This window comes from Saccopteryx bilineata, chromosome 2 (assembly GCF_036850765.1).
Source record: "Saccopteryx bilineata isolate mSacBil1 chromosome 2, mSacBil1_pri_phased_curated, whole genome shotgun sequence".
Lineage (NCBI taxonomy): Eukaryota > Metazoa > Chordata > Mammalia > Chiroptera > Emballonuridae > Saccopteryx > Saccopteryx bilineata.
In genome coordinates this window covers 385,048,589-385,063,028 of record NC_089491.1, presented here as the reverse complement: position 1 = coordinate 385,063,028, position 14,440 = coordinate 385,048,589, and the positions used below count along the sequence as shown (strand labels likewise).

At 55.0% G+C, this 14,440-nt stretch overlaps 1 protein-coding gene across 1 annotated transcript; it reads right to left on the bottom strand.

The window, feature by feature from the left end:
* Window positions 1-121: 121 nt before the first annotated feature.
* On the bottom strand, window positions 122-13,964 carry EPX (eosinophil peroxidase). Its single transcript, XM_066264040.1, has 13 exons — window positions 13,781-13,964; window positions 13,582-13,675; window positions 13,190-13,365; window positions 12,874-12,991; window positions 12,642-12,771; window positions 11,075-11,281; window positions 8,439-8,757; window positions 6,037-6,197; window positions 5,253-5,508; window positions 3,907-4,077; window positions 1,667-1,904; window positions 914-1,126; window positions 122-599 (listed from the first exon to the last, which is right to left on the bottom strand). Exons 1-12 carry the CDS (start codon window positions 13,908-13,910, stop codon window positions 925-927), a joined length of 2,202 nt encoding a protein of 733 aa, XP_066120137.1. The 5' UTR covers window positions 13,911-13,964; the 3' UTR covers window positions 122-599; window positions 914-924.
* Window positions 13,965-14,440: the final 476 nt, after the last annotated feature.

Here is a 14,440-nt window from a genome sequence, read left to right as displayed (position 1 = left end):
TTCTGCTCAGGTCGCGGGTGTGCTTGAGGTATTCACCCATGGGTCCCCTAGTGCTGCACCCTACCCCTTTTATGCTTTTTTCTACTCAGGAGTGGTTCTTTTGATTCTCTTAACGCAGCCCCCAGGAGAGGCTGAGAGGTCAGTGCCAGCTGTGTCTTAGCAGCAGTCCTGAACAGCTGCAGCAAAGCCTGGAACGAGGGCGCGCCCTCCCCGGCCGCCTGGGAACCAGCTCCTGCCCTCAACAGTGCTTCACTGGCAGAAGCAGGGCGTGCTGCCCAGCCTGCAGGCCCCCGGGGAGGATCGGGGTGGCTAGAGGCTGGGACGGGGTGGTCTGCCAGTCCTGGGCAGAGGTCAGGGACGGGCTGGGAAATCTAAGAAACTGGCTGGAATCTTCCAGGTCACTTCCTGCGTAGGCCTTGAGACCTCCTTGCTGGGCTGGCCGGGGGGTCGTTGCTGCTGGGCCCCCTGGCTCTCCCAGCCCAAGAGCCAGCTCTGAGCCGCAGCCAGCCGATCATCAGCAGGATGTGTGCTGGGGGGTGGGGGGGTGGGGGAGGTGAACAGGTTCCCTGGCTCCAAGGGCAGAGGCTTGGGATGGAGTCCTGTGGAAGCAGCAGAAGTGGACATGTGAGGACCCTGCTGGGCATCCAGAGGGGACGTGGTCTCAGGGTGTTGACAGCTAGGCTGAGGCTAGCTGGTCCTTCCTAATCGCCTCACCACCAAGTCCTCAGCCCTGGGTGGGCTTACCTATCAGCCCGGAGCTAGCGTCCTGGGAAGCCACTAGGAGAGAGGACCCTGCCCCGAGTGACAGGCTCTGTTGTCCCTGCTTTGAGGCTCAAGAGGACTCGACCATCCCGTCTGGGGAAGGCGAGGGCCTGACTCGGCCCAGGGCTCCCGGGGCAGTGCCTCCTCTTACCTGCGGATGCCTCACTTGCCCGCCCAGGCTGACAGGTTCAACCCGCGGATGGAGCTGCAGCTCACGAAGCCCTGGGGGTAGGTGTTGGCCCTGAAGATGTCCCTTGAAACGGTGGTGATCCCGGTATTGTCACACACGATTCGAGACAAGGAAATCTGGCTCAGGGCCTTGCGCTGTCTCTTGGTGAAAACGCCTTTTTTCTGCCACCAGAACCTTCCAAAACAGTCAAGAGATGTGGGTGAGGGTGGGGGACGTAACATGTAATAGAGCACCTGTGGTGAGGTACACGATTTCATTCAGTTCTCACAGAATTCCTGCAAAATGGGTATTATTCCCACTTTATAAATGAAACCAGTTCAGCGGTCAAGTAAATTGCCCAGCATTAAATGCACAGTAGTTTAAGTGGCCAGGGTGGATTTGGACCTAGGTAAAGGCCAACTCCAAATAAGAAGTCAGCTCTTAAACCAGAACCTTATTGGAGGTCCACTGTGTTTTCTGGGATCCTATGGTCTGGAACAGCAAGGCTGAGAAGTCTCTCGCCCGGGTTAAAGGTGCCTCCAGCCCAGGCGACATCAGCCTTCCTGGGTCAGCGGTCTCTCCCCGCCTGACCAAGCTCTCCAGGATCCTCCTGGTCTCAGACCTTGTGAACTTGGAAGCTAATAAGAGCACTTTCCCCCACTGCTGAGTCTTTAAATGCTAGCGCTTTTCTTCCCTGCTCTGGGGCTATAGTTTCTTGAGGTCTGGGTCACTTACCTGTCTCCGCTGCGGGCTCTTATGAACTGGTTCTCAAAAAGACAAGCCAGAAGAGGCCCCACCCGGGCCCCCGGCAGAAGAGGCTCCGCAATGGCCCCAATCCAGATGTCGATGTTGTCAGGGGTCCCATACAGATGCAGGAACTTCCTCGCGAGACCTCGGTTTCTCAGCACTTGGCTCAGCTGGGCCAGGTTCCTGGGCTGGGAGAGCCCACAGAAGCGCCGCCAGGCATTGTACCCTGAGAGGAAGGAGGAGCCAGCAGTTGCAACCTTAGCCCCGCTGTCTTCCCATTAGCTTGCTTCTCTCCACGTTTCTCCTGAGGGCTCTGGGGTCAGGTCATACCAGGCGGAACCGGAGCCTGCGGGCGGAGGAGGCCCTGAGCCGGAGACCAGATGCATGCACACAACCATACTGCGTGCGTGTCAAACTGGAGTGCGTAACACTTAGGACAGCACCCAGGACGCAAGAGACTCGCAGTTGTGTAGAGTGAACGAATGAAGAAATAAGTGAGTGAACAAAACAAGAAATGAAAAGCAAGGATAAAGTTTACTGAGAAAAGAGCCACGTGCTATAAGATTCCATTGTATGAAAGGTCTGGAAGAGCAAATACATAGCAGAATGAGTGGTTGACAGGGGCTGGGGTGGGAACAGGGGTTGACTGTTATTATGAAGTTTCTTTTGTGCCTGATAAAAACATTCTGATGTTTGATATGGTGATCAATGCACAAGTTTACACTAATGTCATTGAATTGTGTATTTCCTATGGGTGAATTTTATATGTCAATTATACCTCAATAAAACTGTTTTTAAGTTTTTTCACCTACTGAGAAACTTCCAAAGAAAAATCCATGCTGATGTCTCAGCTGTCAGGGTCTCACGCCAGAATCAGGCCACCCTGATGTGGTGGGACCATCACCGTAAGGGACAGTTTTGCCATAACCCGAAGGAACACGAGCCCGACTTCGTCCACTGACTACAACTCATAAACACCATCCCCCAGCTGAACAAGGGACAGCCACGTCATGTTTTACCGTACTCAGCTCTGTTGCACGACTGTATGTCAGAATCCTCACAAATTATAATCCTCATTTTATCAATGGATACTTGAGCTTAAGCGACCATGACTTTTCCAAGGTCACTCTACTATTTAGGGGAGTTCAAACCAGGTCTTCCAATCCCCAGTTTGATGTTGGACTTGGGAAGGGATAACAATAGGCTGTAAGAGGTAGTATCAGGGAAATGTTTCGGGGACAGCTTGCAGGGAACAAGTATTGGGGGAACAGTCTCCGTGTGGCATCTTGGGTGGCTAGCAATCTCAGTTCTCCAACAAGGGGCACCCACAGCTCTGTAGCTTTTTAGTGTAATGAAGGAAAGCAAGTTGTTCTTGAACACCTGCTGGGTCCCTGCCCAGCGCTGTGCTAGGTGCAGTGAAATTCCCCCCATTCTGCTAACACAGCTTCAGGTTGTATGTGGACAGGAAAGTGGAAGGTGGGGAGAGGGAGAGCGGAGCCAGGCAGTGGCCAAAGCCTCCCTCTAACACCATCGCCTGAACAGGGGACGAAAGGAGAAATTCTGAATTTGATTCAAGTTTTACTAATTCTTAGATATGTGGCGTTGGGAGAATTTATGTCTCTGAGCTTATTTCCTTTTCTGTAAAAATGGCTGTGGTCACTGGAGAAACTAAATAACTTAATATCCATGACAGTTCCTAGCAAAATGCCTAACTTGTCTTCTTTCCTGGTATAAAGCTTTCTGTGTCTTCACCAAACACTCAAGGCGGCCTTAATCTTACCCCCTGCCAGGCTCCCGCTCTCTCCACTGGAGCCGGAAGCCAGTTTCTCTCTCCCTGGAAGGTTAGCCTCTCTCCTCTGAACTTGCGTGCTGGGGAACGAAGCAGTTATTCCCTGCCTTTTATATCTGTTTCTCTCTACTTAGAAAATCTGGGTCATCTTTGTTCGTCTCCTGGGCCCAAGTCCTGGTCCTGTTGTGAACCTAAAGCTAGAGACCCCGCAACAGACAAAAAGGATGTGGCAGGATGGCGACAAGGTGGTCCCAGGAACGCTCTACGCCTACGGCATTAGCCTGGGCCTGGCATGCCTCTGAACCACGGAACATTCCGCAGACGGTCCCGCTCGGGAAGGGGGCACCAAGGGTCGTCTCTGAAACCCGTCACCCCTACCCCCACTCCTAGCGGCCCTGGTCCTCGCGAAGCCTGGGAGAAGGGGTGGGGGCACCCTCACCTGGGAGGCCGTGGTCCCGGCTGCGTTGCATGTTGAGAGCCGCCAGGTCCAGCCCGATCCTTCTCACCTGCTCAAACAGCCGGTCCCGGAGCTCGTCCACCAGCATGGAGTCCTGCTGGTTCAGCTTGGCGGGGGTGCCCATGAGGCCTCGGAGGATGGGGTCAATGCCACCTGACAGAGGGGAGTGTGCGGAGCACAGGTTGGACCAACCTCTGGGAAGCCCCTGAGTCTTCACGTGGTGCCAAGGTAGCGCAGAGCCAGATAAGTGGGCTGCTTATATTCTTATTATGATGATTATTCCAGAAAACAGAGGCATGGGTGAGCTTGAAGAGAGCTGGGGCTGGCAGGGGAAGGGATCACCCCTACATCTTTTACTTAATTGAATATACTGGAGGTGACACTGGTTAATAGAATTATACAGGTTTCAGGTGTACAGTTCTATAAGCCATCACCTGTACGCTGTACTGTGTGTTCACCACCCAGGTCGCGTCTCCCTCCGTCAGTCACCGCTTGTCCCCCACCCCTCCTCCCTCTCCCTCCCCCTTCCCTCTGGTAACTGCCATGCTGCTGTCTGTCTGGAAGTTACTATTTTGCTTAATGCTTTCACCTTTTTCACCCCTACCTCTTCTTTTATTTTTTATTGACTGATTTTAGAGAGACAGACTAAGGGAGAGAGAAGCATTCACTTGCTGTCCCACTTAGTTGTGGGTTTATTGGTCACTTCCCACCTGCGCCCTGACCAGGGAAGCCTTGGTGTTTCGGGACGACACTCTAACTGACTGAGCTAACCGGCCAGGGCCTCACCCCTACTTTTCTTTATTTTTAATTTTTCCATTGATTTGAGGGAGACAGAGTGGAAGAGAAAGAGAGAAAGAGTGAAGAGGGGGAAGGGGGGGATGGAGAGAGAGGGAAGGAGGGAGGGAGAAATATTAACTCGTTTCATTTAGTTCCATTTAGTTGTGTGCTCATTGATTGTTTCTCGTATGTGCCCTCAGCAGGGTCAAACCCGCGACCTCTGGCACACCGGGTTGACACTTTATCCACTGAGCCACCCAGTCAGGGCCTCACCCCTACTTCTTAAAGGAATGGAAGGCAAGCTTCTTTTAGGCCCACAAGCCACCAGTCGGACGTTGGTCTCCTCCCCTTTTAAAGATCTCCAGTCCTGGAGGGGATGAGAGGCCGATGGCTGAGGGGTTTGGTGGCACCTGCCTTGTTTTCCCTGTCCTGGGAAGATGATTAGCAGTGGCCCGAGCAGCTGCCTGGCCTGCTGGCAGTAGGCTTGGCTCACCCGGGGAAGGGGGTGCTCGCCAACCCCACTCCCATCCGCCTCTGAAAAACCCGGTCACCTTCATGCACGATTCGCCAGCTGGCAAAGAAGGTGGAGCTGAGCGGAACACGTGAGTTGGGTGCTGAGGCCCGGTACTGACTGTCCAAGCGGAACAGGAAGGGTTGGATCATGGTGTGCCCAAAGCGGAAGACCAGGGTGAAGACGTTGGCCACACGAGGGTCCACGTTGGGGCAATACCCGTCATAGGGCCCCAGGGTTCTCCTGGCCCGGTCCTTGCCCAGAACCAGGGGCAGAAAGTCTCGGTAGGTAATGATCTAGAAGGGAAGGCGGAGGAGGAAACTACTTTCGTGGCTGCCTCCCCTGCTCCCTCCCCTTTGGATGGACTTGCGGCTTTTTGAAGGACTGCTCAGACATATTAATTCTTGAATGTCACCCTGTCAAATGTAGCAGTGTTAACGGCCCATTGGCTGCTGGAGACAGAGAGGCCCGGAGCAGCTGAGCAGCACGGACAGGGTCCCACAGTGTTGTTAGGGGCAGCACTGGGGATACAGGCAGAGCTCAGGCACGGACAGGGTCCCACAGTGTTGTTAGGGGCAGCACTGGGGATACAGGCAGAGCTCAGGCACGGACAGGGTCCCACAGTGTTGTTAGGGGCAGCACTGGGGATACAGGCAGAGCTCAGGCACGGACAGGGTCCCACAGGGTTGTTAGGGGCAGCACTGGGGATACAGGCAGAGCCCAGGTGCACACACAGCCCTCAGACCCAACGTGTTGAGGCATGTCCCTGAGGATGCGTCACGGCAGGCTGTCTTCTGGGGGAGGCTGGGCCCCAGGCTCCCTACCTGGACCATGGCCCCCACGATCTTCCGAGCCTCCTGGTAGAGTTTGTCCCCAGTCCACTGCGGGTTCAGTCTTCTCAGCTCGGCAGCCAGCCGGTTGTGCTCTCGCAGAAAGAGGGTGTGAATGGCGGCCAAATTGGGGTTCTCGGTTGATCGAGTGTCACCTTGGAAACCCCAGGTACAGAGTCACCGTAGCTCTTCCCAGAGACACGTCCTTCTGCTAGGGCAGACCGGATTCTGGGGCCCAGAGAGAGGTGCGGGCTTCTCGGACCTGCGCCCAGCTCCGGGCCCGCACTGGACCCCCATCTCCTGGGCTGCACTGTGAGGGACATGCGCCCAGCTCCCAGCCCGCAATGGACCCCCATCTCCTGGGCTGCACTGTGAGGGACCTGCGCCCAGCTCCCAGCCCGCACTGGACCCCCATCTCCTGGGCTGCACTGTGAGGGACCTGCGCCCAGCTCCCAGCCCGCACTGGACCCCCATCTCCTGGGCTGCACTGTGAGGGACCTGCGCCCAGCTCCCGGCCCGCACTGGACCCCCATCTCCTGGGCTGCACTGTGAGGGACCTGCGCCCAGCTCCCGGCCCGCACTGGACCCCCATCTCCTGGGCTGCACTGTGAGGGACCTGCGCCCAGCTCCCGGCCCGCACTGGACCCCCATCTCCTGGGCTGCACTGTGAGGGACCTGCGCCCAGCTCCCAGCCCGCACTGGACCCCCATCTCCTGGGCTGCACTGTAAGGCTGCTCGCCGACCACCACCCTCTTCCCAACCCCGGAGGGGAGGAAGCCCGCTCTCAGAGGCCTGAGCGACCGGAAGAGGTTCCGGTGAGACGGGGACAAAGCTCAGCGCAGCTGCCAGTCTGGGGCAGGACAGTCTTGCCTAATGATTCCGCTCTGCAGGGTGACCGGACCCACAGCAGCCGGGGGGAGCTGGATGACTCTGAGACCCTTGACTTGGGGACCTGAGCCTGCCTGTCCTGTGAACAGCCTCCACCTGCATGTTCTCTTCCGAGGGTCGGGTCTTTACCCAGCTCTGGACTAGCAGTCGTGCAAGAGCGAGGGCTGGGCGGAGCATCTTCTTGGAGCCAGGATTTCTCCTGGAGGCCAGGACTCCCAGCAAATTCCCGGAGGCGGGCCCTACTCACGGGCCCTTTCTGCCCTTGAACTAAACCCTTTCATACAAGGCCTTACTGAATTCTCTCTTTAGTAGACTACTCGCGAAAGTGCAAAAAAATATGCAGTCTTGCCCTGGCCGGTTGGCTCAGCGGTAGAGCATCAGCCTAGCGTGCGGAGGACCTGGGTTCGATTCCCGGCCAGGGCACACAGGAGAAGCGCCCATTTGCTTCTCCACCCCTCCGCCGCGCCTTCCTCTCTGTCTCTCTCTTCCCCTCCTGCAGCCAAGGCTCCATTGGAGCAAAGATGGCCCGGGCGCTGGGGATGGCTCCTTGGCCTCTGCCCCAGGTGCTAGAGTGGCTCTGGTCGCAACATGGCGACGTCCAGGATGGGCAGAGCATCGCCCCCTGGTGGGCAGAGCGGGGCCCCATGGTGGGCGTGCCGGGTGGATCCCAGTCGGGCACATGCGGGAGTCTGTCTGACTATCTCTCCCTGTTTCCAGCTTCAGAAAAATGCAAAAAAAAAAAAAAAAATGCAGTCTTTAAAAAGGGGGGCTGGAGCCAAGTCCCTGTGGGAAAGGCGGTGGGGATGGCGTGGGAAGATCCCAGACCTGGACATCTTGCTGCTCGGCGTTCCCACTGTGGGCCCCGCCACCTGCACTTTGTGCTCTGGGCCACGTCAGTCCTCTGCCCTGAGCCTCAGTGTCTCGCCCGTAAAACAAGGGTGAGAACAGTGGCTTCCTGCCAGGGCTGCTCTGAGGATTAGAGACAGCCCATTTAAATACCTTAACTAACCAGAAACAATGCCCGTTGTCATAACCTGTGCGTGGGGCCAAAGAGCCCGAGGAGAGTTCAAATTACGCATCCAGAAGAAGGTACCAGGTAACAAGGTACCAGGTAACAGTGTCTAGTTTAGGATTAAAAAATTTAGGCCAGAGAAGAAAAAAAATGTAGGTGGAAATCAAGCTGCTTTCAAGTAAAGAGGCTATGACTGAGTAGAAAGAATGCTTCTATATGAGGTTCCAGAAACATGATAAACAGCCAACAGGTGGAAGATGGATTAAAACTGGGGGACCTTTCCAAAAGTCAGCGCTTCTGGGAATAAACAGGTGTTTGCAAAGGAACTCCTAAGAACTTATGAATCCTGTGATGACTACACAGCGATCTGTCCCATGGTGTGCCTGATACTGAGGTCTGAAGACAGGTACCCTCACCACACCCCACCGTGGCCTCCCACCTCGGAACCCAGGGACAGGCTGCGTCCTAGAAAGACACCTCTGCACCCCGGTCTGACCTGCCAGGAAGCAGGGGATGCGCGCGGCGCGGTTGGTGAGGAGGCAGGGGTCGTCGTGCAGGTTGTCGAAGGGCAGCAGGGCCCGGCCGTTGTCGCTGTAGGCTTGGTTGATGGCCAGTAGCCCGTGGTAGTTGGTCCGGTTGCGGAGACGCAGGGAGAGGCTGACCTCGCTTCCGTACACCATGCTGGCGTCCACGAAGGAGGTGAGTGCGTTGATCTGGTTTCGAACGGTGTTTCTGTTTTGGGGGCATGAGGGTGACGAGCGGAAGAAGGGGATGCAGTCTCGCTGGTTCCTGATTCGGGGGTCACTGGGTGGAATCTGGGATGGAAGAGGAGCCCGTGACCTGGGAGTCCAGGAAGAACAAGCCCACTGCTTTTGGTCATCACACACTTGCCTCAAAACCTTGCGGAAAACTCCCCTCCTTCAGGAAACCCTCCTTGACTCATCCAGACTCACACTGCTCACCAGGTCAATTTGAACGTCCTTAGTATTTTGTATCATAGAGTTATGAAAGGTTAGAAATGGATGAAACCCAAAGCATTAATTTGAAAGAATAAATGCACCCGCATGTACAGTGCAGCATTATCTGCAACAGCCAGGATTTGAAAGCAGCCCAAGTGCCCATCAGTAGATGAGCGGATAAAAAAGCTGTGGTACATTTACCCAATGGAATACTGCTCGGCAATAAAAAGGAAGGAAATCTTGTCCTTTGCGACAGCATGAATGGACCTAGAGAGTATTACGCTAAGCCGGGCAGAGGAAGAAAAGTACCATGCGCTTTCACTCCTATGTGCAATCTAAGGAACAAAATAAACTAGCAAGCAAAATAGAGGCAGACTCATAGACAGAGAGCAGGCTGACTGCTGTTGGGGTTGGAGGAAGGAACTGAGGGAGGGGGGATGGAGGGATTGAGTAAAAAAGGGAAAAAAAGGCAGAAAACTCCTAAACATGGACAACAGTGTGTTGATTGCAGTGGGGGGCGGGGGAGGGGATGTAAGGGGGTACAGGGCGATGGACGGAGACTTGACTTGGGGCGGTGACCACACAATGCAGTGTCCAGGTGGTCTGTTGTAGGCCTGAGCACCTGAGACCTGTATAATTTTGTTAACCAGTGTGTTACCCCAATATACTCAATGAAAAGGGAGAAAATAGATAAAGTGGCAAATAGGAAAGAAAGAAAGAAAAAAGAAAGAGAGAGAGAGAGAAGGAAGGAAAGAAGGAAGGAAGGAAGGAAGGAAGGAAGGAAGGAAGGAAGGAAGGAAGGAAGGAAGGAAGGAAAGAAAAATGCCTGAAGCCTTACAGCAGGGGTAGTCAACCTTTTTACACCTACCGCCCACTTTCGTATCTCTGTTAGTAGTAAAATTTTCTAACCGCCCACCAGTTCCACAGTAATGGTGATTTATAAAGTAAGGAAGTAACTTTACTTTATAAAATTTATAAAGCAGAGTTACAGCAAGTTAAAGCATATAATAATAATTACTTACCAAGTACTTTATGTTGGATTTTCGCTAAGTTTGGCAGAATAAATCTTTATAAAACAACTTACTATAGTTAAATCTATCTTTTTATTTATACTTTGGTTGCTCTGCTACTGCCCACCATGAAAGCTGGAACGCCCACTAGTGGGCCGTAGGGACCAGGTTGACTACCACTGCCTTAGATCCTCATTTTCCTCATGGGGAAACTGAGGCTCAGAGAGATGAGAAGTGACAGCTCATTAGCAGGAGAGGAAGGATTGAAACCTGGTTCTGACACTTAGGCCTATGCCCCTTTCATTCCATTAAATTCACCAGCTATTTTCTATGCCCCTTTCTGTGCTGGGTGCTTCAGAGATATGAAGAGCAACAAAACCTAGTACAGGTGGCAGGAAGCTGGCAATTCAGTTGACCACACACACACATGTAGAGAATGTAATGTTTCGTTGATGTGCCATTTGTTACACTTGATCTAAAAGCCAAAAGTGAAAAGTGAAATAGAAAGATCCGAGGAGGCTCCCTGGAGGAGGCGCCCCTGAACCAGAACTTGAAGAATAAGTAAAGTTGCAACAGGGAGGAGCCTGCCAGATGTCGTTCCTTGTGCAGATCCTGCCCCATGGATACCGCCTTACCTATTAAGTGTGAGGGAAGGTGTGAGGCTGTGCGTGTGTGGGCTCGTGTGTACCCCGTTTCCCCAGTAGAGGCTCTGCCCCCCCCCCGCAGTGCATCTTTTCCTCTCTCTTGTCCACAGCACCCTTGCTCCTCAGCCTGAAAGATAGCAGCCTGCTCACAACCCCATTCCAGGAACGAGTAATTACGCTGCAGGCCCCTCGCACCATGGCAAGAAGGAGAGAAAGGTGAGAGCTAAGAGACTCAAAGGCTTCCAAAAGCAGCAGCCAGAGGCTCCCCCTGCTGGGCTCACTCCAGTCTCAGTTGCTCCCCCCTCTGTGAAGCTGCACCGAACTTCCCGCGGAGTGCCCCAACCCCGCCCCTCAAACGTGCACAGAACTGGGGTCTGTGCCTGGCGCTGCTTCTTGTCTCTGGCTGATGGCCCAGCATCGCAGACAGCTCCGTAGGATGGTACTTTGGTCTTTCGGGTCCCGTCCCCAGCCCTCGGCCCAGGAGGGGAGCCAGGGCCCCCGGAGGTGGGCCTGGGGTACCTTGATGGGGAAGCAGGGGGGCAGCTGGGCACAAGTCTTCTCACAGTCGACGCCTGCGGTGAAGGCCACTCTGGCTGGGGACTCAGGGGAGAAGTCCAGGTCATGGTCGATGAACTGACCCCAGTACGTGAACAGGAGAGCCCGGCCCTGGTCAGGGGCCAGCCTCTCTCTGGGGAAGCGCACGATCTGGTTAGAGACTTCCCGGACCTGGTGGGGAAATAGGTCAGCATTGGGGGTGGGCTTCTGGAACCCGGAATGTGTTAGAGCCAGCCCGGGAAGACACACAGTCTCTCCTCCTCTTCCCCTGCCCTCCCTGCCCTTTCCGACTTTGTCCCCCTGCCTCTGTGGCTGCCATTCCTAGAAAGATGGCGTCTGGTCTGGCTCCTGAGTCTTCCAGGAGGGAAGAGAAGGGGAGAAGCAGCTGGCTCAGACCCTACCAGCACTTCCAGAGAGGTTATTAGATCAAATTGATACATCCATCTATAAACTAATGGATAACTGGATGATAGACTGATTGATAGACGCACAGACTGGTTACTAGGTAATGAATAATAACTATAGAGAGAATGGATAGATCAAGGGAAGAAAAATTAGTAAGTAGATGTTGATAGATGGGTAGATGATAGATTGTTATATTGATATATTAACAGAAAATTGATAAATTGATAAATGTGAAACAGCATAGATCAGTAGGTATAACTAGATTAAGGTGTATAACCCTTTATACAGTAGTGGGTAAAAGTAGGTGTACAGTTTTTTTGTTTTGTTTTGGTTTTTTTTTCCATTTTTCTGAAGCTGGAAACAGGGAGAGACAGTCAGACAGGCTCCCGCATGCGCCCGACCGGGATCCACCCGGCACGCCCACCAGGGGCGACGCTCTGCCCACCAGGGGGCGATGCTCTGCCCATCCTGGGCGTCGCCATGTTGCGACCAGAGCCACTCTAGCGCCTGAGGCAGAGGCCACAGAGCCATCCCCAGCGCCCGGGCTATCTTTGCTCCAATGGAGCCTTGGCTGCGGGAGGGGAAGAGAGAGACAGAGAGGAAAGCGCGGCGGAGGGGTGGAGAAGCAAATGGGCGCTTCTCCTGTGTGCCCTGGCCGGGAATCGAACCCGGGTCCTCCGCACGCTAGGCCGACGCTCTACCGCTGAGCCAACCGGCCAGGGCGGTGTACAGTTTTAATATACATGAATAATACAATAAATAATAATACAAGAATAAACTGTTTCGCATCAACTGTACACCTACTTTTAAGAACCCCTGCATTTAGCAAGATACTTTGACAGTAATTCTTTTCATAAAAAGTATGTAATGGCTGGCATTAATAGGTTATATCCTATACGATGTTTATTTACTGTTTATACCAGCAGCATGAAGCAGGTTTTACAGCTGTTTTGCAGATGAGGAAACCGAGACTTGGCTCTATCACTTGCCCAAAGTCACCCAGCCAGCCAGGGGCAGAGCCTGGGTTTCAGTCCCGTCTGGCTAACACTGGGCTGTTCTTCTCCTCATGCCCCACCCCCAAGTTTAGGAGGATCAAGCATCGCCCAGGTCCTCAGACCCGACTCACAAGAGGGAGGAGGAAGCCATTGCGCCTCTTGCCAGGAGTCCAGCCGAAGGGGAGTGACAGCCCATCCTCATACTCGGCCGGCAGCCAGCGAGCCAGGGGGGTGTTAGAGGACCCCAGCCAGGGTACCTTCCTGCAACAGTGGGTGGGCTCGGGTTAGCAGGGTTCCAGAGCTGGAGACCACTCAGTGCGTAAGGCAGGGGTGAGGGAAGGGAGGCACGCCCCTGGGACCCACTTGTTGTTGCATCTCCCGGTGATGGTACGATACTGGTTACTGCACTTCTCGTCCTGGTCCTGGACAGCACAGCCACTGGCCTTGGACAGCAGCCACATCTGGGATTCCGTTAGCACATCTGGGGGTGAGGCAGGTGGACAGGGTTCTGGATCCCAGATCCTGGCTCCTTTCTGAGCTGATCTGTTCTGTGCTCCCCATCCTTTACCCGCTCCCTTCCCAACACCCCAAGGCTGCACACCCTGCCTCCCCCTCCTGGCTTCCTTCCGCTGCTCCCAGGCCAGGGCAGCCCTGGGGGCCCGGGGGGGGGGCACAGTACCAGTGACATTGAAGGAACTGGATGCCGAGACTTGTAGCTTCTCCTCCAGCAGCCTCAGGGCCACGTGCATGTAATCGGCAGCCTGGACGGCTGTCCTGGTGGCCGATGTGGGCTGTTTGAAGTAGAACAGGAAGTCCGCGGGGTTGGCAGAGTCGCTGTGAAGGCGCTGCTTCATGCTGCCCAGAAGAGGAGGGGGAAGGGCGGTCAGAGGAGGCAGACCCACCCCGCAGGGCCCGTCCCGGGTGATCAGCCGGCAGGTGTGTAAACAGGTAGATGGGTGGAAGGGAGGCTCTCTGCCAACATGTCACTGTCCCTCGACGCCCCGGGTGAGAGGCCCTTAGCTGGAGCCCGTCTTCCTGCCCAGGCCCAAGCAGACCCCAGCCCCAGGCTACCTCCTCTGAGTCTGATTGTAGGCGGCATCCACCAGCAGTTTGGCTTCTGTGATGCAACTCTGCAGGACCGAGGTCTCCACTGCCCTGGGGGAAGCTGCTCGGAGGGAAGGGGACTCGGGGTCTGGAGGGGTCCACAGCCCCCCGACCCAAGCACTTCCCCCTCCACTGCCCGTCTCCTTGGCTATCCAGGGGCTGTTACCTGGCGCAGTACCCCCACAAGGCTGGGCCAGCAGGAGAGTGACGGCGACCCCGGCCAGGGCCGAGAGCAGCTTCTTCCCCACGAGACCCCCAGCCACAGTGGGGCAATGAGGGACCCCCACATCTTGCATACCGGTGGATCTCCGGCTCCCTTCTCACCCAGAGGAGCCCAAGCTGGCCTCTCCTCTCCTCCTGCTCTTCTTTGGCGGGAGCTTGGAGGGGACTTTTATCCTGTCCTAGGGTGAGGGAAGGGCCCCCGAAGCCCAGCCTCTTGAGGTGGAGCTCTAGGACTTCCCTTTGATTTGGGGACAGTAGTGAGACTGAGACACCCACCCACCCTGATGCTCATCACCCTGGAGATCTTCTTTCCTCCTCCCCACTCCTCCCCCCTTCGTGGCTGTTGAGATCCCCGATAGGTTTCCCCCCGGGCCCAGGGTGCTCAGTGGACATTTGCTGGATGATTGAAGAGCAGCATGCTCAGAAAAGGACTGGGCCTGGCCCTGTCACTCACTGGTTGTGTGGTCGCTTCCCCTCTCCAGGCCTCAGTTTCCATACCCCTAAAATGGGACTTGAGCCAGATGATTGGGAAGGCTCCTCTCCTTCCCCAACAGGGAGGAAACTGGGTCTGCCTTACCCTAGTATCTCCCCATAACCCCACCCC